We start from the raw sequence: 26608 nt of genomic DNA, 5'->3' as shown, positions 1-26608 counted from the left end.
AGGGCAGTTACTTAATTCACTCTAGTGGAAAGTTGCTGATGATGCACCTGAAAGTAAGAGGAATATACAGTGGGGCAAAAAAGTATTTAGTCAGCCACCAGTTGTGCAAGTTCTCCCACTTAAAAAGATGAGAGAGGCCTGTAATTTTCATCATAGGTACACTTCAACTATGAGAGACAAAATGAGAAGAAAACAGAAAATCACATTGTAGGATTTTTAATGAATTTATTTGCAAATTATGGTGGCACCTGTTTGAACTTGTTATCAGTATAAAAGACACCTGTCCACAACCTCAAACAGTCACCCTCCAAACTTCACTATGGCCAAGACCAAAGAGCTGTCAAAGGACACCAGAAACAAAATTGTAGACCTGCACCAGGCTGGGAAGACTGAATCTGCAATAAGTAAGCAGCTTGGTTGGAAGAAATCAACTGTGGGAGCAATTATTAGGAAGTGGAAGACATACAAGACCACTGATAATCTCTCTCGATATGGGGCTCCACGCAAGATCTCACCCCGTGGGGTCAAAATGATCACAAGAACAGTGAGCAAAAATCCCAGAACCACACGGGGGGACCTAGTGAATGACCAGCAGAGAGCTGGGACCAAAGTAACAAAGCCTACCATCAGTAACACACTACGCCGCCAGGGACTCAAATCCTGCAGTGACAGACGTGACCCCCTGCTTAAGTTTGCTAGAGAGCATTTGGATGATCCAGAAGGAGATGTGGGAGAATGTCATATGGTCAGATGAAACCAAAATAGAACTTTGTCATAGAACTCATCTAGAACTCGCCGTGTTTGGAGGACAAAGAATGCTGAGTTGCATCCAAAGAACACCATACCTACTGTGAAGCATGGGGGTGGAAACATCATGCTTTGGGGCTGTTTTTCCTCAAAGGGACCAGGACGACTGATCCGTGTAAAGGAAAGAATGAATGGGGCCATGTATCGTGAGATTTTGAGTGAAAACCTCCTTCCATCAGCAAGGGCATTGAAGATGAAAAGTGGCTGGGTCTTTCAGCATGACAATGATCCCAAACACACCGCCCGGGCAACGAAGGAGTGGCCACGTAAGAAGCATTTCAAGGTCCTGGAATGGCCTAGCCAGTCTCCAGATCTCAACCCCATAGAAAATCTTTGGAGGGAGTTGAAAGTCCGTGTTGCCCAGCAACAGCCCCAAAACATCACTGCTCTAGAGGAGAACCGCATGGAGGAATGGGCCAAAATACCAGCAACAGTGTGTGAAAACCTCGTGAAGACTTACAAAAAACGTTTGACCTCTGTCATTGCCAACAAAGGGTATATGACAAAGTATTGAGATAAACTTTTGTTCTTGACCACATACTTATTTTCCACCATAATTTGCAAATAAATTAATTAAAAATCCTACAATGTGATTTTCTGGATTTTTTTTCTCATTTTGTCTGTCATAGTTGAAGTGTACCTATGATACAAATTATAGGCCTCTCTCATCTTTTTAAGTGGGAGAACTTGTACAATTGGTGGCTGACTAAATACTTTTTGCCCCACTGTATTGGCAGCAGCATAAAAAGTAAAGATGAGTATAGCCTCTTCGGACATGAAATGCCCACAGGCTATTTGATAAACAGGGCTTTCTTTCTGTCTACAGTTTTTCTGCTCTGATGCCGGTTAAGGGCATATTATCATTTTAGACGTAACCTTCATGGAGATAAACGTCCCTATCAGCTTTGGTATTGATCTGTCAATCTTACATTGATTCCTATTTTCTCTGTCCACCAATCAGATGCAGTGACAGTCGGTGCCATTTAAGATGAGGAAGGATAATTATTATTTTTATGAGCATGGCCTTATTTCTATTACAGCATATTGGATGACTGGCATTCATATTCCATTCACCCAGCTCAATGTAACACGAATAGGTTTAGGCTACTACATGATACTCAAATTTTCCCTATACCCACCATGAGGTTGCTACAACCTAGCCTATGAATGAAAGTACACTGCTCAAAAAAATAAAGGGAACACTAAAATAACATATCCTAGATCTGAATGAATGAAATATTCTTACTAAATACGTTTTTCTTTACATAGTTGAATGTGCTGACAACAAAATCACACAAAAATGATCAAAGGAAATCAAATTTATCAACCCATGTGTGTGTGGCTCCCACGTGCCTGTATGACATCCCTACAACGCCTGGGCATGCTCCTGATGAGGTGGCGGATGGTCTCCTGAGGGATCTCCTCCCAGACCTGGACTAAAGCATCTGCCAACTCCTGGACAGTCTGTAGTGCATGGAGTTGGATGGAGCTCAATTGTGCTCAATGGGATTCAGGTCTGGGGAACGGGTGGGCCAGTCCATAGCATCAATGCCTTCCTCTTGCAGGAACTGCTGACACACTCCAGCCACATGAGGTCTAGCATTGTCTTGCATTAGGAGGAATCCAGGGCCAACCGCACCAGCTTGTGGTCTCACAAGGGGTCTGAGGATCTCATCTCGGTACCTAATGGCAGTCAGGCTACCTCTGGCGAGCACATGGAGGGCTGTGCGGCCCCCCAAAGAAATGCCACCCCACACCATGACTGACCCACCGCCAAACCGGTCATGCTGGAGGATGTTGCAGGCTGCAGAATGTTCTCCACGTCGTCTCCAGACTGTCACGTCTGTCACGTGTGCTCAGTGTGAACCTGCTTTCATCTGTGAAGAGCACAGGGCACGGGTGGCAAATTTGCCAATCTTGGTGTCCTCTGGCAAATGCCAAACATCCTGCCCGGTGTTGGGCTGTAAGCACAACCCCCACCTGTGGACGTCGGGCCCTCATACCACCCTCATGGAGTCTGTTTCTGACCGTTTGAGTAGACACATGCACATGTGTGGCCTGCTGGAAGTCATTTTGCAGGGCTCTGGCATTGCTCCTCCTGCCCAAAACATCAGCCAGGAAGCGAGAAGTGGTCTGTGGTCACCACCTGTAGAACCACTCCTTTATTGGGGGTGTCTTGCTAATTGCCTATAATTTCCACCTGTTGTCTATTCCATTTGCACAACAGCATGTGAAATGTATTGTCAATCAGTGTTGCTTCCTAAGTGGACAGTTTGATTTCAAAGAAGTGTGATTGACTTGGAGTTACATTGTATTGTTTAAGTGTTCCCTTTATTTTTTTTGAGCAGTGAACATTGTTGTCACCATATTAGCTAACGACATAGTCAACATAGCTACTAGAAATAACACGTTTATACAATGATGCAGTACAGTATAGAGACAGCAAGCAATTTAGCAGTTGCTCCGGTGGGCCCCGTGGCAATAAATTAATAAGCCTCGTAAATGGTTCTGGTACCGTTTCCGACCAACATTTTCGCTTATAAATGTATCTGTGGTCACCGTAGATCAAAATAGCTTTCATTGAGCGGTAGCCCTGACTCTTCTGCCAGTGTGAAGCAGGGTGTGAAATCTGACACCACTTGAAGCTGGGATGTCCCTCCTACCATTTCTTTCTCTCTTCTGACTGTCCATCAACTCCTTACTGAACCCTACGTCATAGCCACTAACAACGCATATGCCTGGAATTTTTATGTTTCCCGTTGCTCCTCTGAGGAGCCTCCACTGATCAAATGTGATATCAACAAATCTTCGTCCAATTGGTTTTGGTAGCAACAATGCCCCCTTGCCCTTATTTATCTAAATGGAATTTATACATTTTCTAGAATGGACATTAGGAAACCAGCAATAAAGAGAGTCCCATATGTTGCTGTGTACTGTACACTTCAAATCCAAATACATAATTTTCTAATTAGAATTATTTCCCACTCAAAGGATTCCACAAGCTCTTTGTTGAATAAATATCTCAGCTCTACTCCAGCCCAAGATGTAGAAGAGCGAACAGCAGTGATGGTCGCATATGTTGCTTTGTACACATCATCCAAATACTTAATACCTAATTTTGATATGTATACTTGAAATCCAAATACCTAATATTCCCATTAGAACCTAATCACTTTCCACTCTCAAAGGATTCTCCACTTTAGCCTTTGATGTAGAAGAGCACAGATCCTAACAGTCGTCTCCAGCCATACTACTCTGCAATGCCGAATGATGATGTTCGGATGGGGAGAGAGAGAAAGAAACAGTGTAAGCCAGTGCAAAACAGCTGTAGAGCTGTAGAGTGGAAGGTAATGGACTCAGAAGCAGAAAATTGGTTAAACGGCCACGGAGGTCTCCGTCGCCATATGTCTTCACTCTGGCAGTGACTGCAGGGCTGCTGCCCCCCCTTATCCCTCCATCCCTCTATCCCTCCTCCCCCAGCCAACCCTCCATCCTTCTCTTTATCTCCAGAGCCAGGGACCAGGCCTTCTTGAAGCTTGACAGCTGGGATAGTGAGTGGAAGTGTGGCCAACGTTGGCCCATGCAAGTGTATGTTGCTGTCACTGTGTGGATCTTTGAGTGGCTGATGACAGGTGCTAGAGACTCCCACACACAAACACCCCCCACCTCCCCCCACACAAACACACACCGCCTGGCTATGGGCCCCATCGGCCCCATCAACCCCGAAACAACGCTTTCCCTCCATTTAGCTTAGTTTCCTCTCTTGGCTCAGCATTTACTCTGTTCTCCATTCATATCAACGTGGTAATGATTGGACAGGATGAGAGGGGGACTACTTGGCTGTGTCTCAAATGGCTCCCTATTTCCTATATAGTGCACTACATTTGATCAGAGCCCACAGTGCTATATATAGAGAATAGGGTGCCATTGGGACGCAGACCTTGATAGCCACTACCTCCTCCAGCTGTCGAGAGTAAGGTGCCTCTGGCTACCTTGGTGGCCCATAAGGAGCGGCTGTTTGTGTTAGCTACAGTGTCGAAGCTTCACTTATCTAAAGTGAGCAGGCTGCTCACTGTGAATGAGTGGATAGTCTGGGATCAGCAGGAAAAGGGGCCCTGCTTGACATTCAGCACACCAGCAGCTTTCTAGGCAGAACTTCTGAAATGAATCAAACCGGAAGACGCTGTGGTTCCAAAATCTTCTCAAAATATGTTCTAAGAAAAAAACAAGTTGATAATCCCACTTGGGGAGAGAAATCAAATGGCTAAAGGTTGGTGTATTATAACTGAGACTGGGGGCCTTTTGATGGTTGAGTGGCTTGATGGAGTGTTGGATGTGAAGATCACCTGGCAGAGGATGTGGCGGTGAGGTAAAATACAGTAAATTGGACATTTTCCGCAGTCACTGTGGTCTGGCCACACACTTAAATGAGTTTTCCTGCTCTTAGCCTGAGGGCAGATCAAATTTTAACAGCCACTATAAACACCTCCAAAGGGGAAAGAGGAGAGACAAAGGTGCATTCAAATTACCACAAGGATTCAAACTTTCTGCCCTGGTCTCAGTCTCCTGACGATGCAGAACATTCCAGTCATTTTAAACAGCCTCTCTCTCTCTCTCTCTCTCTCTCTCTCTCTCTCTCTCTCTCTCTCTCTCTCTCTCTCTCTCTCTATCTCTTTCTGTCTCTCCATCCCTCTCGGTCTCTCTCGTAGCACATAATCGAATCTCCATGGTCACTACACAAATCTTCCTCTGGGCTAGCGTTAGGCTTGTGCTAGCCACAGACGTAAGCTGTTAATTCCTCCACGGTGTGTTACAAAGCAGGCGAACTCGATGCGCAAACATGCAACAGTCAGGAGAAGACTTACACTGCATTTATGGATGCGGAACAAGACAGCAGAGTCAACCGCCCGTGAATACACATGTTCCATCATGCTCTCTGTGTTGCGTTTTGCAGCCTTAGAGGTGTCTTTTCAAATGGCTCATTTGAGATTCAGATTCGGGAAAAGTGTTTACTGTCCCATTGCCGAGCAATTTGGCTTTCTCTTTAAAGTTATGAAATACAAAATGGGCATGGCACGACGACAAAGAAAAAGTTGCGGCACATATAAAAGACAACAACGTCTACTGCAAAGACGACAAGTTGTGAACGAGCCCATAAAAAGACAGTGTGCGGCACCATTATTTCATTAGGCTTTGCAGCCTCGCCGGCGCTGCCGACGTGAGCGATGGGATGCAGAACTTGGTCTGCCTCTACCAGACTTAACAAACAATACATTACAACTAATGGGGGAGAGGGAGCGAAAGAAAAACAACGCGAGTGGACAGTGATGAATGCCTTGTTTGTTCAACTACCAGATATCTCCAAGTTTGTTCAAACCTCCCACATTTCAAACAGAAGCCCCGCAGAGCAGGAAGCACACAGCAATGAAAAAGAATAAGCACACAGAGGCCTTTGAGCTTCAGGAGAATGCAAAGTCTTTGCCTGCTTTGCATCCTGCACTGATGATTGATTTCACAGGCACAGCTAGGGAAGCTAGACTCAATCTAGGATGGCCGTCTTGCAAAAACCAACATTGATATATGGAGGTAAACACTTAAAGAAAAACCAGCTACCTTCACCCTCGCAGCTGGGCTGTATACTGTCATTTGTGTTCATCCACCAACCTGTTTTGAAATTACATGGTAGATAGATAACCAGCACTACAGGTGCCATGGCAAGCTAACAAACCAACTAAGCAGGTGCCATGGCTAACTAACTAACTGGCACAGAGGATGGTGGGGACCGTGCTCCGTGGGCGTAAGTAAGGAGGACAGACCCTTGTCACTGTTGCCTGCCAGGCTGCCTGGTCTACTTTGATCCCTGGGGCTAGATCCAGCTAGCATACTGTGGTGCTGCAGCCTCAGCAGCACCTCTGTTCCGTTTAAGGCTCTAATGGTGTTTACACTTGCAGGGCATTATGACGCTCCACTGTTTACCCTGCCTTATTATCACAGGGGGGAGGAGAGAGAGAGGAGAGGAGAGGAGAGGAGAGGAGAGGAGAGGAGAGGAGAGGAAGAGAGAAGAGAGAGAGAGAGAGAGAGAGAGAGAGAGAGAGAGAGAGAGAGAGAGAGAGAGAGAGAGAATGTGTTGCTTGCATGGGTGGCATAATATGGATTGCATTATATTGATTGTTGGCCACACTTCCACTCCCTATCCCAGCTGTCAAACCATGGGTGTATGTTTGTTTGTGTGTCAGTCAGAGCTTGTGGGGTTTGTAGTATAGAACTTGTGTGTTGGTGCATATCATGGAAGGCAAGTACGCAAGAACGCTAATACTGTCAAGAGACAGGTGTGTGTGTGCACTCACTTCGGTGTCATTAATGGAAGTTATATGTTTGAGTGCTGTGTCGTCAGTACTGTAGGTGTATATTTGTAGGAGGCTGCATGGCATGTATCTATTAATTAATGAGGCAGGTTACTTGTTGTGGGTGTTGTGGGTCTCTCTATCCGTATCCATGGGAGCCAGGCCAGGGAACGTGTGTGAGTGAGTGAGTGAGTGAGTGAGTGAGTGAGTGAGTGAGTGAGTGAGTGAGTGAGTGAGTGAGTGAGTGAGTGAGTGAGTGAGTGAGTGAGAGAGGGGGATGGCTACTGAGGACACCAGAGCATCAAAGCCCTGAGAGAAAACATGTCTGTGGGAGATCCCTATTTCTTCCCATTTTGATACCCTCTGAGGTAGGACTGTCGGATCAATATTTATTCTGCCTCCCCTATGGGCTGTGGTCAAAATAAGTGCACTACATAGGGAATAGGGTGCCATTTGGGACAAAGACTAAATATGCATCTCTACTTTGCCTCTTCACTTGCCCTTGCGGTTGTGGTTGATTCTGGGCTGGTATCGCCGCTGTAAGGTTGTTAATTGTGATAAATGAGAATGTCACCAGCTCCTACGGTAGCCCAGCAAGTCAATATATTTTATGCCAGCTCTGGCATTGCACGGAGCTGATGTCTCTGTGGGTAATTAATGGAGGATGCTCAGCCTTGTATCAAGGATGGCGGTAAAAAGGCACAGTGCACCTCTCTCTTGCATACACCTCTCTCTCCCTACTCTATAATTCTAGTGCAGCCACTTGGGCAGTCTTGTATGTGTGTTTGTGTCTGTGTGTGTGCAGGACTGTGTTGTGCTTGCATATGGGTGCATGTGTATGTTTGGGAATGGAGGTGATTGTACTCGTACATGTTCAAATAAATCAGACGTCGGAATGGTACGTGGATAAGATCCCTTGGTCATGCCCCATACAGACTGATTCTGTCCTTTGAAATGTTGTCTTTCCTCTGGAGAAACTAAACGATGACGTTCATCTGGATAGGTGCAGTCTCTCTGAGACGTTTTGACACGGGGGAGCGAAACATGGAGTCAAGCACTTCCACTTGACTTCCTGCATATCTCAGGCGCCTCGAGCCTGCGACAGATACCGGGAGACCTGGGATATAAAAAAAAGTCCCCACTCACAGGACAATAAATATGTCACTCTGTCGTAGGAAAGGAGGCCAGTGTTTACAGCCTGACCAAGCATGGGTTATCAGGCCTTTGGACAATCCACAATGCACCATAAACATTACAGCAGAGATGGAGGGGGAGAGAGGGAGAGGGAAAGAAAGAAAGAGAGCAAAAGGAAGGGAAGAGTTTGTAGTATAGTGAAGACTTAAGGGCCATTTACATTATCTCTCTTCAACATCAGATTTGTTACTTTTCTGTTTATACTGGCCTTGGATGTTGTGTGGCCAAAGCTCAATTTCTGCTTCATATGTGAGCGCAGCTATTAGCATACCGTAAATACCATAGTATATAGACAAACAAAATAAGGATAGCAATTGAAATTATACAGGAGCTTCTCATCTAAACCATATTCCACATAATGTTTTACACTTAATTAATGCAATGATTCAAACATTTGTGGATATTTTCAAAATGTATTTCCATTTGGCTGAAGCAAAAACGCTGTAAATAAATGTATATTAAATTGTCCGTTGTAATTGTGTTGATGATTTTCTTGTGCTTATTCTATTTTATATGAATTGTGTCAAATAATTCAGCATCAGCTGCCATCAATACTTTGTAATGTTGAATTTGAAATAAACCATTCTAAATACAGTGCATTCGGTAAGAATTCAGACCCCTTGACTTTTTCCACATTTTGTTACTTACTGCCTTATTCTAAAATTGAATTACACATAATACCGTATAATGAAAAAAGCAACAAAAAAACGTTTTTTAGACTATTTTGCAAATGTATGAAAAATGTCAAACTGAAATTTTACATTTACATAAGTATTCACACCCTTTACTCAGTACTTTGTCGAAGCACATTCGGCAGCGATTGCAGCCTTGATTCTTCTTGTGTATGATACTACTGTACAAGCTTGGCACACCTGTATTTGGGGAGTTTCTCCCATTCTTCTCTGCAGATCCTCTCAAGCTCTTTCAGGTTGGATAGGGAGTGTTGCCACACAGCTATTTTCAGGTCTCTCAGGAGATGTTCGATTGGGTTCAAGTCCGGGCTCAGGCTGGGCCACTCAAGGACATTCAGAGACTTGACCCGAAGCCTGTTGGTTGGTTGAACCTTCGCCCCTGTCTGACATATATAGACAAGTGTGTGCCTTTCCAAATCATGTCCAATCAATGAAATATACCACAGGTGGACTCCAATCAAGTTGTAGAAACATTTAAATGATGATCAATGGAAACCGGATGCACCTGAGCTCAATTTCGAATCCATAGCAAAGGGTCTGAATACGAATGTAAATAAGGTATTTCTGTTTAAAATGTTTAATACATTTGCAAAATGTCAAAAAAAATCAGTTTTCGCTTTGTCATTATGGGGTATTGTGTGTAGATTGCTGAGGAATTTTAGAATAAGGCTGTAACGTAACAAAATGTGGAAAAAGTCCAGGTGAATACTTTCCAAAGGCACTGTACACAGTAGAAGTTGAAGTAAATTGGAAAAGCAAGTAACTTAGAAGGACAAGAAAAATAACATATTTAACTTGTAAAAGTACCTCTTGTTAGCTACTCCCTATAGTTGTGCAGAATTACACTAAACAAAAATATTCACCCAACATGTACAGTGTTGATCCCACGTTTCATGAGCTGAAATAAAAAGCCCCATAATTTTTGCCAAGACAATTCATCCACCTGACAGGCGTGGCATATCAAGAAGATGATTAAACAGCATGATCATTACACAGGTGCACCTTGTGCTGGGGGCAATAAAAGGCCACTTTAAAATATGCAGTTTTGTCTGACAACACAATGCCACATGTCTCAAGTTTTCAGGGAGAATGCAATTGGCATGCTGATTGCAGGAATGTCCACCAGAGCTGTTTAGAGCATTTAATGTTCATTTCTCTACCATGAACTGCCTTCAACGTCGTTTTAGAGAATTTGGCCGTACGTCCAGCTGATCTCAAAACCACGTGTAACTATGCCAGCCCAGGACCTCCACATCTGGCTTCTTCACATGTGGCATCGTTTGAGGGGGGAGTAATTCTGTCTGTAATAAAGCCCTTTTGTGGGGAAAAACGAATTCTGATTTGCTGGGCCTGGCTCCCCAGTGGGTGGGCCTATCCCCTCCCACCCCTGCCCAGTCATGTGAAATCCATAGATTAGGGCCTAATTCATTTAAATTGACTGATTTCTTTGAACTTGTGGCATGTTGCGTTTATATTTTTGTTTCAATATAGTTCACATCAATAACAGTTGAGTGAAAAGGCTTGTTATTTACAGACTATCGAGACACGGCTATAGTGTCTCTTCGCCCTACATCATAAATATCTCCCGCTTCCTTTCCTAATCAGCTAATTTGTGAGCTGCTTTAAGGCTATGTAATTGCACTGATAATAAGAATACAAAACCTCCACAAATAAACCAATAAACAAGACAAGCATCCAATTCTGTTCTCCAACCACACTCCAGTCCTCTGATCAAACAAAAGGAAAAAAGAAAAACAACATACCCCTTTTGGGAACCGCAAACAATTGCTTTGATGAGTTTGTGTTAGCTTTAAGTGGGAAACCGAGTATGTACTCTGCAAGAACAAAACAATCACACAGTAACTTAATTTAAGTAACTTATTGGAAAAGTCATCCAAACCATGGTTGGCTCTCCAAAGCTTTGTTATGGCACCGCCCCCAGTACCTGCTGCTCTGAAACCACCATAGACTGTGCACTTTCATTTAATTATTTTGCAGATTTGAGTGGTCAATTGGATTGGGTGAAACCCTGATGCAGGTATGGAAATGTGCTGCCTTTGTCCTCCCCTGAGTTAGTTGGGAAAGATTTTTTCTCATAGTTATTCAACCAAAAAACCTTAACAAGCTTCAAAGCTGCATGGGACTCAAAGAAAAAGTCCCCCTGAATTAGTAGTGCCTTCAGAAAGTATTCATACCCTTGACTTATTCCCCCAAAAACTGACCACCTGAATTCAAAAATGTATTCAATTGTTTGTTTTTTTCAGCTATCTACACAGAAGACCCCATAATAACAAAGTGAAAACATGTTTTTGAAATATAGAAATATCTATTTTACATACACTACTGTTCAAAAGTTTGGGGTCACTTAGGAATGTCCTTTTTTAAAAAAGAAATTCACAGTTTTTGCCCATTAAAATAACATCAAATTGATCAGAAATACAGTGGAGACATTGTTAATGTTGTAAATGACTATTGTAGCTGGAAACGGATGGAATATCTACATAGGTGTACAGAGGCCAATTATCAGCAACTATCACTCCTGTGTGCCATTGGCACGTTGTGTTTGGTAATCCAAGTTTATCATTTTAAAAGGCTAATTGATCATTAGAAAACCCTTTTGCAATTATGTTAGCAAAGCTGAAAACTGTTGTTCTGATTAACGAAGCAATAAAACTGGCCTTCTTTAGACTAGTTGCGTATCTGGAGCATCAGCATTTGTGGGTTCGATTACAGGCTCAAAATGGCCAGAACAAAGTACTTTGTTCTGAAACTCGTCAGTCAATTCTTGTTCTGAAAAAGGAAGGCTATTCCATGCAAAAAATTGCCAAAAAACTGAAGATCTCGTACAACGCTGTGTACTACTCCCTTCACAGAACAGCGCAAACTGGCCCTAACCAGAATAAAAAGAGGAGTGGGAGGCCCCGGTGCAGAACCGAGCAAGAGGACAAGTACATTAGAGTGTCTAGTTTGAGAAACAGATGTCTCACAAGTCCTCAACTGGCAGCTTCATTAATTAGTACCCACAAAATACCAGTCTCAACATCAACAGTGAAGAGGCGACGTCTGGATGTTCGCCTTTTAGGCAGAGTTGCAAAGAAAAATCCATATCTCAGATTGGCCAATAAAAATAAAAGATTAAGATGGGCAAAATAACATAGTAACTCTGCCTAGAAGGCCAGCATCCTTTTCTTTTAAAAACAAGGACATTTCTAGGTGTCCCAAAAATTTGAACAGTATTGTAAGTATTCACATCAGAGTCAAAACTTTGTAGAAGCACTTTTGGCGGTAATTACAGCTGTAAGTCTCTAAGAGCTTTGCACACATGGATTGTACAATATTTGCCCATTATTCTTTTAAAAAATTATTCAAGCTCTGTCAAGTTGATTGTTGATCATAGTTAGATAGCCATTTTCTTAGTCAACCTTGTGTTCTTGAACGTAGCCCTGTATTTCGCCAACCTGATCCGACCCTTCCTTTCACCCTGGAGGTGGATGCCTCCGAAGTAGGAGTAGGAGCCATACTCTCTCAGCGGGTGGGAACATCTCCAAAATCACATCCCTGTGCCTTCTTCTCCAGGAAGTTATCCCCTGCTGAGAGGAATTACGATGTGGGGAACAGAGAACTCCTCGCCATCAAGCTGGCCATCGAGGAGTGGCACCACTGGTTGGAAGGCACACAACATCCCATTCTCGTCCGAACAGATCATCGTAATATGGAATATATCAGAGGGGCCAAGAGGTTAAACTCCAGAAAAGAGAGTTAAACTCTCTTCTTCACAAGCTTCCATTTTCATGCTACTTACATCCCTGGAAAGAAAAAAGTAAAAGCTGATGCTCTCTCCCGCCAGTTTGACTTTCCGACCAGTAACTCAGACCCTACATCCATTCTTCCTTCCTCTTGCATTATGGGACCGGTACAGTAGGAGGTTCACTCTGCCATCCAAGAAGCCCTAACCTCAGACCCGGCTCCTCCTGGGACACCAGCTGGGAGGAGTTACGTACCCGCAGCTGTTAGACCCCAACTAATACAATGGTGTCACACGTCCTTGGGGTCAGGACATCTGGGCATTACACGAACCACCGAACTTCTAGACGTAAATTCTGGTGGTCCTCACTGAAATCCGACGTAAGGGATTACGTGCTCTCCTGTCCAGTCTGCGCCCAAACCAAAAGCCCTCGTCATCTCCCTTCTGGTAAGCTTCAACCTTTGCCAATCTCTCACAAACTCTGGTCCCACATAGCTGTTGACTTCATCACAGACCTTCCTGAATCCTCTGGTAACACCACCATCCTTGTCATAGTAGATTGTTTTTCAAAAATGTGTCATCTTACCTAACGCCGTGGAATTGGCTGTATGTTCCAGCAGGTGTTCCGTCTGCATGGGATTCCGGAGGACATCGTCTCTGGGCCCCAGAGAGTCGTGTGGAGCCAGTTTATTCTGCCTCTCCACACGACTGGAGTTGGTCTGTGGCCTGGGCCGAATACGCTCAGAACTCACTCATGCATTCATCCCTCCGCCTTACTCCGTTTCAGTGTGTACTTGGTTACCAACCCCCCATGTTTCCCTGGGAGGCGGAACCTGGTACTGTCCCAGCTGTCGACGACTGGTTTCGGCATAGTGAACGGGTATGAGAGACCGCTCACCGGTATCTGCAGGAAGCCTCCAATACCCAGAAACGCTTTGCCGACAGACGCCGCCGACCTACGCCACTCTTTCACCCCAAACAGCGTGTGTGGCTCTCTACCAGAGACATCTGGCTCTGCTTCCCCTGATAAAAAGTTATGTCCTCGCTTCATTGGTCCCTTCAAGATAACCCATCGCATCAACCCTGTCACGTACCACCTCCAATTACCCAGACAGTACTGTACTTAAAGTACTGTAAGGTCATCCTTGTGTTCTGCTTCGTTATGTTCATTAACGTAGCCCCATCTTTCATTTTGTCATTGATTTGACCTATGTTAGTTACTCGCCTGGTCTCGTCAGCTCCTTATTTAGTTCAGTTCATTCTGTTCATTTTCTTAGTCAACCTTGTGTTGTTGTGAGGTATTGTTCGTTTTGACTCTACTAGGCCTTTTCCTCGCTCGTTTGTGAGAACCAGTTTTAGCCTTCAATCCTAGCTTTTTTTCACCTGCCTGTTTGCCTACCTATGTTTGACCATTGCCTGCCTGTGAACACCATTCCTGCCTTCTGCGAAGATGTAATAAACACCTGCCACACTGAATGTGAATCTACACCTTTAAGTCAAATTGTAACTAGGCCACTTAGGAACATTCAATGTCATCTTGATAAGCAACTTTAGTGTAGTTTTGGCGTTGTGTTTTACATGATTGTCTTGCTGAAAGATGAATTTGTCTCCCAGTGTCTGTTGGAAAACAGACTGAACAAGATTTCCCTTTTAGATCGTGCTTGAAGCTCTATTCCATTTCTTTTTACCCCCAAAAATTGTTGATTTTTATTTATGTGTTATTTTACCAGGTAAGTTGTCTGAGAACACATTTGCATTTACATCAACGACCTGGGGAATAGTTACAGGGGTGCAAATGAGCCAATTGTAAACTGGGGATTATTAGGTGACCATGATGGTTTGAGGGACAGATTGGGAATTTAGCCAGGATACCAGGGTTAATAAATCTACTCTTATGATAAGTGCCATGGGATCTTTAATGACCTCAGAGAGTCAGGACATTCATGTAACATCCCATCTGAAAGACAGCACCCTACACAGGACAGTGTCCCCAATCACTGCTCTGGGACTATGTCATATTTTTTAGACCAGAGGAAAGAGTGCCTCCTACTGGCCCTCCAACACCACTTCCAGCAGCATCTGGTCTCCCATCCAGGGACTGAGCAGGACCAACCCTGCTTAGCTTCAAGAGCAAGCCAGTAGTGGTATGCAGGGTGGTATGCAGCTGGATACCAGCAAGCATGAAAATATTAAGGTATACTCAGTGATGTGTTCTGATGGATTTGCTCCAAACATAACACTTTGTATTCAGGACAAAAAGTAAATTTTCTTTGCCAATTTTCTTGCAGTATCTTTAAGTGCCTTGTTGTACACAAGATGCATGTTTTGTAATATTTGTATTCTGTACAGGCTTCCTTCTTTTCAGTCTGTCATTTACGTCAGTATTGTGGAGTAACTACAATGTTGCTGATCCATCCTCATTTTTCACCGCCATCACAGCCATTAAACTATCTATCTTTTTTTAAATCACAATTGGCCTCACGGTGAAATCCCTGAGCAGTTTCCATCCTCTACGGAAACTGAGTTAGGAAAGACGCTTGTATCTTTGTAGTGATTGGGTGCATCGATACACCACCCAAAGCCTAATAACTGCATCATGCTCAAAGGGATATTCAGTGTCTGCTTAAAATGTCTTTATACGTCTACCAATCAATGCCCATCCTTGTGAGGCATTGAAAACCCCGCCGGGGCCTTTGTGGTTGAATCTGCTTGAAACTCACTATTCAACAATCTTTTTAACCACTGTTACTGAACACGGAATGAGTCCTTGCCATTTATCATAAGATTTGTTCAGCACATTTTTACTGAATGTATTTAGACTTGCCATAACAAAGACGTTGAATACTTATTGACTCAAGACATTTTAGCCTCAAATTACTATTATTTTTTTCACAACAAACAAAATTCCACTTTGATATTATGTGGTATTGTTACTAGATCAGTCACACAAAATCTCAATGTGATCAATCTTAAATGCAGGCTGTAATTAGACAAAATGTGGAAAAAGTAAAGCACTTGCACGTCTCTAACAGGACAAAATGCCTGGATGATACACTCTGCACACTGCATATAGCTTTGTAGTAAAAGCAGAAAGGGTTTGATACGGACATACAATACAAGAGTATGAACAAACTTACAATTGATTGTGTTTACTCACTCTCCAACTCAAGAGCTATGTAAGAATCATGAAGCAATTATGTTTTGAAAAAAATCATGGGGCAGTTTCCCAGGACTGGATTAAGCCTACTTTCAAACCGATCAGAATTTCCATTAAACGTGGTTTGGCGTCCAGGGGAATACTTAATCTGGGTCTGCAAAACTGGCCGATAGATTCCTTTTCAGACATTATGAGACTGTTATCCCTTAGACTCTAAGGTGAATAGCCTTTGAGTACTATACTGAAAGTAGACTACACAAACAATAAATGAGTTTGACAGTCTACAACTCAACAATGGCTAGCATTTAAAAAATAAATAAAAGATTACATTTGTCCAGAAATAGTTGCTTTATTGCTTTGGTATTCATTTGACTTAGCCATGTTTAGTTATGTAAGGACTAGACAGCAAAATCTCAGTGATTTTCAGTTTCACAATGCTCATGTTGGAAAATAATCATCTCTGTACTGTATCTATGACAATACCCCCATCACCAAACCTTAACAACATGAAGAGTAAACCAATCAGATTCAGTTTATGGACGGTCAAAGTAAAGCATGAAGTAAATAGGAAAATAGTAAAATAAAATAGGAATAGATAGATAGAGAGGCAGCGTGTCCATGTTATTACATGAGTTTCTGGATGTCCAGTTTTACCAATTCAACTTTAATAGTCAATGCACAGCTTAGAATTATCTTTACATTAGATATCACTGTCTGTGAATCATACCCCTTCAGCCCTGTGCTATGCAATCTCTAACAGTTATCATCCGATGCTTCAGTGCTGCTTTTTCCAAGGTCAAATAAATAGCGTGGCCCATATCTAATCTATTCAGTATACCTACAAAACACCAGTTAAGACCGTGTTACAATATAGCCACGACTGCATCGTCTCTATGTAACCAGGTTATTACACCACCGTCTCCCCAACCACGTCTTTCCACAGCACTGATTGGCCTTATGACTGACACATCAGTTTCTTACAGCACCCCTATGGAAACAAGACAGCGAGGCCTGCGTCCCAAATGGCACCCTATTCCGCACATAGTGCACTACTTCTAATAGCCCAATGGGCCCTCTTGGAATAGGGTGCCATTTGGGACGCAGCCAGTGAGTGCTCCAACGGTGTCTTTAAGTGCTTTTATACATGTGTCTGTGAGCATAGCGTGGTGTAGAAAAATAAATAACAGCCATGCAAGTCAGCAGATGGATCGCAGTTTGGCCCGGAATTATTTCCTTCATTTTATTAAAGGGTCAATATGGGAACGGTGAATACATTTTGACATTTTAAAAGTGGCGGCTGCGTTGTTTTTGTTTGAATCTCAGACTGCCCCTTTAAACACCCAGGCTCTCCGAGGTTTCACTTGAAATTGATCAGACCCATTTTCTGAGAATTTTACAGGGCTCATGTTGTAAAGGGGCTTAGGGAAAGGAGAAGCCAAAGCTTTTCCCGAGCAACTATGATTGTTATCATCCGCATTTGATCTAAAACTGATTACCTTTGGTACGTAATGTCCTGTCCTCCGATGTAGTTCTTTTTTCATAGAATGAATTTACACAGAAGGCAATCAATATGTAGTTAACCAAAGACTGCAACTACTAGTACATCTTTTAAGCCATCAGTCTATGTGATGTGTCGTGACAAATTATTTTGCTTCATACCATTTCCAATTTCTTTTTACACGTTGTATTGTTTTGAGGAACTCTGAATGTACACTACCGTTCTAAAGTTTGTGGTCACTAGACATGTCCTTGTTTTTGAAAGAAAAGCACATATTTTGTGATTTAAGATGGGCAAAAGAACACAGACACTGGACAGAGGATTAGCTAACACAACGTGCCAATGGAACACAGGAGTGATGGTTGCTGATAATGTGCCTTTGTACGCCTATGTAGATATTCTTTTACAAAATCAGCCGTTTCCAGCTACAACAGTCATGTACAACATTAACAGTGTCTACACTGTATTTCTGACCCATTTGATGTTATTTTAATGGACAAAAAAAATGCTTTTCATTCAAAAACAAGATATTTCTAAGTGACCTCAAACGTTTGAATGGTAGTGTATTTATTGCAATCCAAATCTAATTTCTACTTCAATATCTTTTTTTTAAAATCAGGATTTTAGATGTGGTGGTCTAAAGAAGCCTGATATCCACCACTCAACCACTCAATAAAAACAAGTGGTTAGAATTTCTCCTCCAGTTGCTTTCTATACCTTGGGACCAATTGCATAGAAGTGGCGTAGATTTCTCATGGGCTAGACTAGGAAACATCTACTAAAATCTGCAGCAGAACTCTTGTCATGATGAGTGACATTAAGCTATTCATCAATGCGATAGGTTCAGGGCTGTGCATTACCAGGGTCATATTCATTAGGGGGAATAATTTTCAAAATGGACTGAAACAGGGAGGTACCACTGTATATGTCCAATAAGAACACTGAGTAGCAAAACGGTTTGCTGCGGTTTGCTACGCTGTGCTCTACTGAACATGACCCTGACCAGATAGAAGAGTGCCCCCCTCTGGCCTTCAACTCATCCCACCTGACCTTAATAGAGAGAACCTGTACTTCTGATAAATGTCCATTCTTGCAGAGTGCAAACACTACATTTCCATATCCACTGTAATAGACTTCTGTACCGATAGATACACCTGGCAGCCACACCTATAGTATAGCCCAGTATGACATACTGTATAGTGGGATATTGGTTGATTACTGGGCTTCAAACTTTGACTGATTGAAGTTCTCAAGCCTCATCCTATCTGCCGAAATCAGTCCAGTCACCTTGGCTTGGGGAAGGTGGGCTTTAAAACATGTGTGTGCTGGCAACCTAGCTATCATTGATTAATATGTTCAGCTGGAGCTGCTGATGCAAGCACATTCAAGGATTTCAGCCTTGCGCCGACAAACACATACTTTATCATCAATGTATAGCCAGCCACCTGCTTGGTATAGTGCACTATACAGGGAAAAGTGTAACATTTCAGACGCAGGCAAGATATTCTATAGATTTATAGGTGACGGGAGTCGGGAGAGAAGGACGCACATTATGCATCTTGAAAGGTCAAACCATAGTGTACAGTAGATGCATGTATTCCATATACAGTTGAATTTGGAGGTTTACATACACCTTAGCCAATTACATTTAAACTCAGTTTTTCACAACTCCTGACATTTAATCCTAGTAAAATGTCCCTATCTTAGGTCAGATAGGGTCACCACTTTAGTTTAAGAATGTGAAATGTCAGAATAATAGTAGAGAGAATGATTTATTTCAGTTTTTATTTCTTTCATCACATTCCCAGTGGGTCAGAAGTTTACATACACTCAATTAGTATTTGGTAGCATTGCCTTGAAATTGTTTAACTTGGGTCAAAAGTTTTGGGTAGCCTTCCACAAGCTTCCCACAATAAGTTTGGTGAATTTTGGCCCATTCCTCCTGACAGAGCTGGTGTAACTGAGTCAGGATTGGCCACCTTGCTCGCACACGCTTTTTCAGTTCTGCCCACAAATTTTCTATAGGATTGGGGTCAGGGCTTTGTGAGGGCCACTCCAAAGCTTGACTTTGTTGTCCTTAAGCCATTTTGCCACAACTTTGGAAGTATGCTTGGGGTCATTGTCCATTTGGAAGAACCATTTGCGACCAAGCATTAACTTCTGACTGATGTCTTGAGAGGTTGCTTTAATATATCCACCTACATTTCCTCCCTCATGATGCCATCTATTTTGTGAAGTGCGCCAGTCCCTCCTGTAGCAAAGCACCCCCACAACATGATGCTGCTACCCCCGTGCTTCACGGTTGGGATGGTGTTCTTCGGCTAGCAAGCCTCCCCGTTTATCCTTCAAACATAATGATGGTCATTATGGCCAAACAGTTCTATTTGTGTTTCATCAGACAAGAGGACATTTCTCCAAAAAGTACGATCTTTGTCCCCATGTGCAGTTGCAAACCGTAGACTGGCTTTTTTTTAAAGCAGTGGAACAGTGGCTTCTTCCTTGCTGAGCGGCCTTTCAGGTAATGTCGATATAGGACTTGTTATACTGTGGATATAGATGCTTTTGTACCTGTTTCCTCCAGCATATTCACAAGGTCCTTTGCTGTTGTTCTGGGATTGATTTTTACTTTTCGCACCAAAGTACATTCATCTCTAGGAGACAGAACGTGTCTCCTTCCTGAGGGGTATGATGGCTTCGTGGTCCCATGGTGTTTATACTTGCACACTCTTTTTTTGTACAGATGAATGTGGTACCTTCAGGCGTTTGGAAATTGCTCCCAATGATGAACCAGACTTGTGGAGGTCTACAATTGTTTTTCTGAGTTCTTAGCTGATTTCCTTTGATTTTCCCATGATGACAAGCAAAGAGGCTCTGAGTTTGAAGGTAGGCCTTGAAATACATCTACAGGTACACCTCCAATTGACTCAAATTATGTCAATTAGCCTATCAGAAGCTTATAAAGCCATGACATGTTTTCTGGAATGTTCCAAGCTGTTTAAAGGCACAGTCAACTTAGTGTATGTAAACTTCTGACACACTGGAATTGTGATACAGTGAATTATAAGTGAAATAATCTGTCTGTAAACAATTGTTGGAAAAATGACTTGTATAATGCACAAAGTAGATGTCCTAACCAACTTGCCCAAACTATAGTTTGTTAACAAGAAATTTGTGGAGTGGTTGACTTCAATCCGACATCAACTGTAGGTAGTCAATGAGACACATGGCTGTGGTAAAGGTCGCCGGCGCTGTTCATGGTCACACAAATTTATTATATTCCCCAGTGGCAGCTTCTGGTGTGAAGGGAAACCAATCCAAATGGCACCCTGCATTCTACAAAAATATAATCAACACCTCAGGGGTGTAAAGTACTTTAGTAAAAATACTTTAGTGTACTACTTAAAGTAGTTTTGGGGGTATCTGTACTTTACTTTGCCATTTATATTTTTTCAACAACTTTTAATTTTACTCCACTACACTCCTAAAGAAAATGAACACACTTTTTACTCCATTCATTTTCCCTGACACCCAAAAGTACTTGTCACATTTAAAATGTTTAGCAGGACAGAAAAACAGTCCAATTCACACACATCAAGAGAACATCCCTGGTCATCCCTATTGCCTCTTATGTGGCAGACTCACTAAACACAAATGCTTCAATTGTAAATGATTAGTTTGTAAATGAGTGTTGACAGCAAGAAGCCCACATAGATTTGACAAAAGAAGAAGAATTTCATATCCTGATTACATTGGGTTACGATAACCTCTTTATTTATGTGTGGGAATACTTGGGAACAGATTTCCTGAATTGCAATATATTAGAGCTGATTTCCTAATTTCCTTACGGTCTTATACAGTATGTAAAAATAAATTAATAAAGATATATTTGTTTTTCTACAAAAAATTGGGGGCCAAATAAAATCACCTGGGTGCCGAATTTGCCCCACGGGCCGCCTATTGTAGAACCTTGTTGTATCGTGCTAGCACACACTGTTATTCCTCAAAAGCCAGTTTCCCATCTGTCAGATGGGCCATTGGTATTCAGCTATGTCATATGGTTGGCCGGTAGGATTTCTATCTCTGTAGTTTCTGTGCCCGTAGAAATATAATTACTATAGTATACTAGAATTAACTGGAATTGAATGGGAATGTTTGTTCTGTGGTCTGGTCCTTTCCATCTGAGGGCTCTGTGATGAGTTCATTAGTTCAGCGAGGACAGACAGACTCAGACTGTGACTGTGACTACTAGGGGTACATTGAGATCTCTAATTAAAGAGGTGGACAGTGAGATTGTATTGAGGAATAGTTTATATGAGAAGCTGAACAGACTGGAGTCTCACTGACATTCACACCTGATGAAGGGACAAGGATCTGTTTGCCTCTGAAAGAGGGCCCTGTTTAGGACTATCCTTAAAAGTTTGGTAGAGAGGAAAACATATGTAGGCCTTACAGAGTCTGTCTGCCAGGCAAATTGGGAGTATAAAAATAACATTATGTTGGTGATTCATTCGAAAATGTAAAATGTATAGTTTGGTGGACAGGAAAACAATGTTTACAGAGTCAGACAGTTTGGCAAATGGAGAGTATAAAAATAACATATTGTTGATTCACTTAAATATAATCAAATGTACCATCAAATGAATCATATGAAAATCAAAGACATGGGATGGTTGCTCAGTCAAAACGAACGTGATCTGATCATTTGCATGTTTTCTAGCTAGATGATTGATCTGCAATCAGATATGCATAGTTATATATATATATATATATATATGTGTGTATATATGCCATTTATATATTAGTTTTAATTGCATTTTCACTTCCTCACTGTCCAGGTTGTCTTTTCTGCTTTAATTAGAATGTCAACCCTCAGTGCATTTAAAACTGTCAATCACTTCACCTCACAGCCCAGGGTAGAGTTCCCTAATCTCTCTCCATTGGACAAATGCCAGACTAACCTCAAGCAATATAGGATTTGTGTGATTCACAGGCAGTGGCTGTGTAGAAATGAATCCCCTACTGCACCTGCATGAGTTTGATTCTCAATGCATCAGGGTGTCTATATTGAGACTGTTTTTAATGTACTGCACAAAGAAGATATGATCATATGCATACACCAGATACACAAGTGGCTGTAAGCCAAACATTTTCAGCGTAAACATTAGGTATGCATGGAAGAAATTGTGTCAACCTTATCCGTATTTACTGCTCCTTGTCGTGAGGTATTGCATGGGTAACCCTTGCTTTACACAACAGAACACATGGATCATTTCTGTTCCATGCAGAATTAGAAGGCTTTGTATCTCTGCCCTGTGTTTCCACTGTATAAGCTTACTTTCTCTATACACTTGTGCAACCTTTTGTAAAGCTGTCCACCCTGCACAGCATAAAACGTTAATTTTGGCCACAAGTTGTGGCAAAATATGTTTTATGATAAAGTGAAAACAACGAGAATAAAGAGGCTTGGCATGTGTCGGCAATGTCAATGGTTCGAAGAAGCTTAATTTTAGTGTTTGTATTTTGATTTATGATACCAAAATGCGGTGCGCTACGCGGCGAGGTGCCAAACCTCTCCAACTTCGCGCAATCAAGATTGAAGAATCCCGTACAAGTAGTAGGCCTATGCAAGTGCTGAATAGTTGTTTTGTTGCTGACGGTGTTTTCAATCTCCGCAGGTCATGTAGGCTATGTGGATGTGATGATTGTGTAAGAAAACAGACATATTTAATCCTACCGATTTAGATTTGACCCTCACTCAACCGTGTAACGACAATGCGTAATCTTCTCCTGAGTTAGGCGAATTCAGGCGAGCCACAACAACACCAAAGATTGACTGAAAGACTTAGATTGATCCCAAAAGCTGTGGCCAACAGCCACGTGTCTCCTGCGGATTTAAATTAAATTGAATACCTGCTGAGTCTTATTTGCAATATTTCATGTCTCAGCATTATCTGCGCGTAACTGCGTTTAATTGTATTCTTGAATACAAGCCAAGTGAATGAATCAACAACAAAAAAATGCATATAACAAATATTTAGCAATATCCCTTTTAATAATAATAGTTCATAGTGCTAGAGAGCCCCAGTGCCAATATAACTTGCATTTGAAGTAATATTATTCACTAGATATTGTTCTTTGCAGGTGTTGTAAACGGAAAACACACACGCACACATATACTGCACACACACACTTGTACATTCATCCTTTGCTGCTGCTACTCTTATTTTACTCGTATTATTATCTATCCTGATGCCTAGTCACTTTACCCTGCCCTCGTGTACATATCTACCCCAAAAACCTCGTACCACTGCAAATTGATCTGGCACGCGTACTGGTAGCCTACTCTCTGTACATAGCTCCATTCTTGAGTATTTTATTTTATTTTTCGTGTTACTTTTTATTTGTATTATTAATTTGTAACTCTGCATCGTTGGGAAGGGCTCTTAAGCAAGCCTTTCACGGTCTACACCAGTTGTATTCGGCGCATGAGACACATACAATCTGATTTGATTTGATTTGAAGAAGAAAAAATCTGTCCCAAGCAGTGAGAGGCAAAAACACAATCTCAGCTGCCAACAAAACAATTTTTATACAACATAGCAGTTAACTGACAGGACAACAATGATTTAAAAGCATCTCGCATGCACCTGACATACCTGGGGAAGAATTCGCAGCCACATTTTTTCTGTGTGTTTATTTGCTGATATCTCCAAACTGCACTCCTGCCTTCCCGCAGTTACCGAGTTACCACGAGATGCCTCCGGTACCGGATTAGGGACACTCAATTCTCACAAGAGAGGATATCACCACTTTCGGAATGAATCTTGCCCACGTGAACAACCAACAGTTACTTATCGTTATGCATTTTCTCAAATATGAAGTCCCAATAAAGTGTTTAAATAAATGTTCATTTATTTTATAACACAGCCTATAAATTGCCGGTCATTATCTTATCGATATATGTTTGGTGTTAATCGATGTCAGTCCATTTCAGAGGAAATTCAAACGTCTCTTCGGAAATATTTTTGGTATAATGTTGATCCGTAGTAGTCTATTTCATTCTGTATTACACCGCTATATATTCCTGTGAATGGACTTTCCAGGGTACTGCGTTTAGCTTGGTTTTAATAATAGCCTACATGTAAATATATATTGTTCTCCATTTACATAAAACGAACACTAGAGGTTCCGTCCGAAGTATCCAATAATTAATTCCGTGGGCCTATTGAAATCCGGTCAGAGATTGATGTCGGGTCTCGCCAACTTCAAAGCGTTACAGCCTTTTGCGTCGTCCTTTTTCAATCCCTCTTCATAACAGTCCTCTCATGTATAGTTTTTTTTTCGATGTCCGACTGGTCAGGTCCTCCAATATTTATTTTCTCAATGCTAAGGTCTCCAAAATACCATTTATCTTATAATATATAGTCAACATACACCACAGCATTAATTAAATCTGCCCACTGCGCTCCAAAAAGTGAAAAGGGAAGAGTGCTTCGCAGGCTCAGCTTCAGAAATCGCCTAATATGATGTGTTTGACATAACTATACCGGTAACCTCTTAACGCAGTGGCGGGCCACAGTCTTTCTCGCGCTTGGGGTGTTTCAGCTCCGATTCCACTTCACTGCAGTTCGACCGGCTGCTTTTAGAATTTGAAATATTTTGTTTGCGGTACTGCTCTCCCAGCCTCCATAGGCAAATAGTACAAACTCCAGCATGCGATCGCATAGACTGTCCTACGTCACTACACACTTTACGGCTCTCCTCTCTTCACTTTAGTTTTCCCCCTGAGAGCAAATTAACCTGTATTGCACTTCATCAAAACAACATGTGAGGTCTGTTCTCGATGTATGTCCAATGGTACACACCAACTCCAGGGAGCACGAAAATGTATGTCTGTGAAGCTGTAATATTGTTCAATGAAAGCAATAATTTGCCAAATAGGCCCATTGAAGCCCCCTTGAAAGCTCTAGACCCATGTCATATATTGTATATACTTTATTTAACTAAGCAAGTCAGTTAAGAACAAATTCTTATTTACAGTGACGCATAGGAGCAGTGGGCTAAGTGCCTTGTTCTGGGGCAGAACGACAGATTTTTACCTTGTCAGCTAGGGGATTTAATCTAGCAACCTTTTGGTTATTGGCCCAACACTTTAACCACAAGGCTACCTGTCATATAGTTCCCTTATGGACATTTCCACATGTTTTGTACATGCAAAATTGTATTTCACATGTGAAATCATGTGGTTTTGGAACACTTTACATGTGATGATATTTCACATGGATTTTCACGTGATCACAACCATTCACAAGTGGATTTACATTTTCCCATGATGCCCTGCAACCCACGTACATATTTGACAGATGTATTTATACAGTAATTATTATTCAGCATTTCCTCACCAGGGATTTGAACAACCTCTTGGTTCATGACATTCCGATCTTTCTGCTACACCAGCAAGGCAGTGTCAACGACTGATTTCACCTGTATTCCCAGATATCAGCTTTGTATAATACATTCAAGAAAAACTATTCGATTTATTATAGTGATTCGGGAGTAACATTGAAACGTCCCACCAACATTAGACTATACAGAAAACTATACAGAAAACCCTCAAATTGACGAGATAAGTAAATGAAATAAACAATAGTCAGATAACTGATAACTAAAGTAGTGCAGATATGTATTATAGGTACTGAATGTGTAGGGGACTTCTAAGAATGCTACATACTTTGTGACACGGCAGATAGACCAGCGTAACCCAAATCCAGAGGTCTTTGATTTCAAATCCAAGGTGAGGTCATGTTGAAAACTCAGTACCAAGTGATCATGTCAAATGTAATCATATTGTTATTGATTAAGGTTTTGTACACCTTGTTTTATAACACATTTTAACTCAACAGCTTACCACTTACCTTAAACCCCCCCCCTCCGTACCATTTCATTACCTCCCTTACAAAAACATATGTGAAATGTACTATTTCACATTATGAAGCTTAAATTGAGCTGAAACCTACAAATGTGAAAACAAAACAGACATGTGAGGTCAGTTGTTCACATGTATTCAATATGGAGTTCACATGTGACGCCACCTTTTCATGTGAGAATAACATGTTTTCACCTCACATGTGAATTGCAGATTCACAAGTGGAATTTACATGAAAAACATTC

The 26608-nt window shown here is 41.9% G+C and overlaps 1 protein-coding gene across 1 annotated transcript in view; it reads right to left on the bottom strand.

Annotated features, from left to right (window-relative positions):
- The window catches only part of crhr1 (corticotropin releasing hormone receptor 1), a 169810-nt gene extending 144696 nt beyond the window's left edge, over positions 1–25114 (bottom strand). The window contains exon 1 of the mRNA XM_035770873.2: positions 24094–25114. Coding sequence (XP_035626766.1) covers positions 24094–24117 — 24 coding nt within the window. The 5' untranslated portion in view covers positions 24118–25114. The remainder of the gene's footprint in view (positions 1–24093) is intronic.
- Between the last annotated feature and the right edge of the window lie 1494 nt (positions 25115–26608).

The sequence above is a fragment of the Oncorhynchus keta genome, chromosome 5, assembly GCF_023373465.1.
Source record: "Oncorhynchus keta strain PuntledgeMale-10-30-2019 chromosome 5, Oket_V2, whole genome shotgun sequence".
Classification (NCBI taxonomy): domain Eukaryota; kingdom Metazoa; phylum Chordata; class Actinopteri; order Salmoniformes; family Salmonidae; genus Oncorhynchus; species Oncorhynchus keta.
Note: the sequence above shows the minus strand (reverse complement) of the source record. Positions and strands in the feature narration are given on the sequence as shown.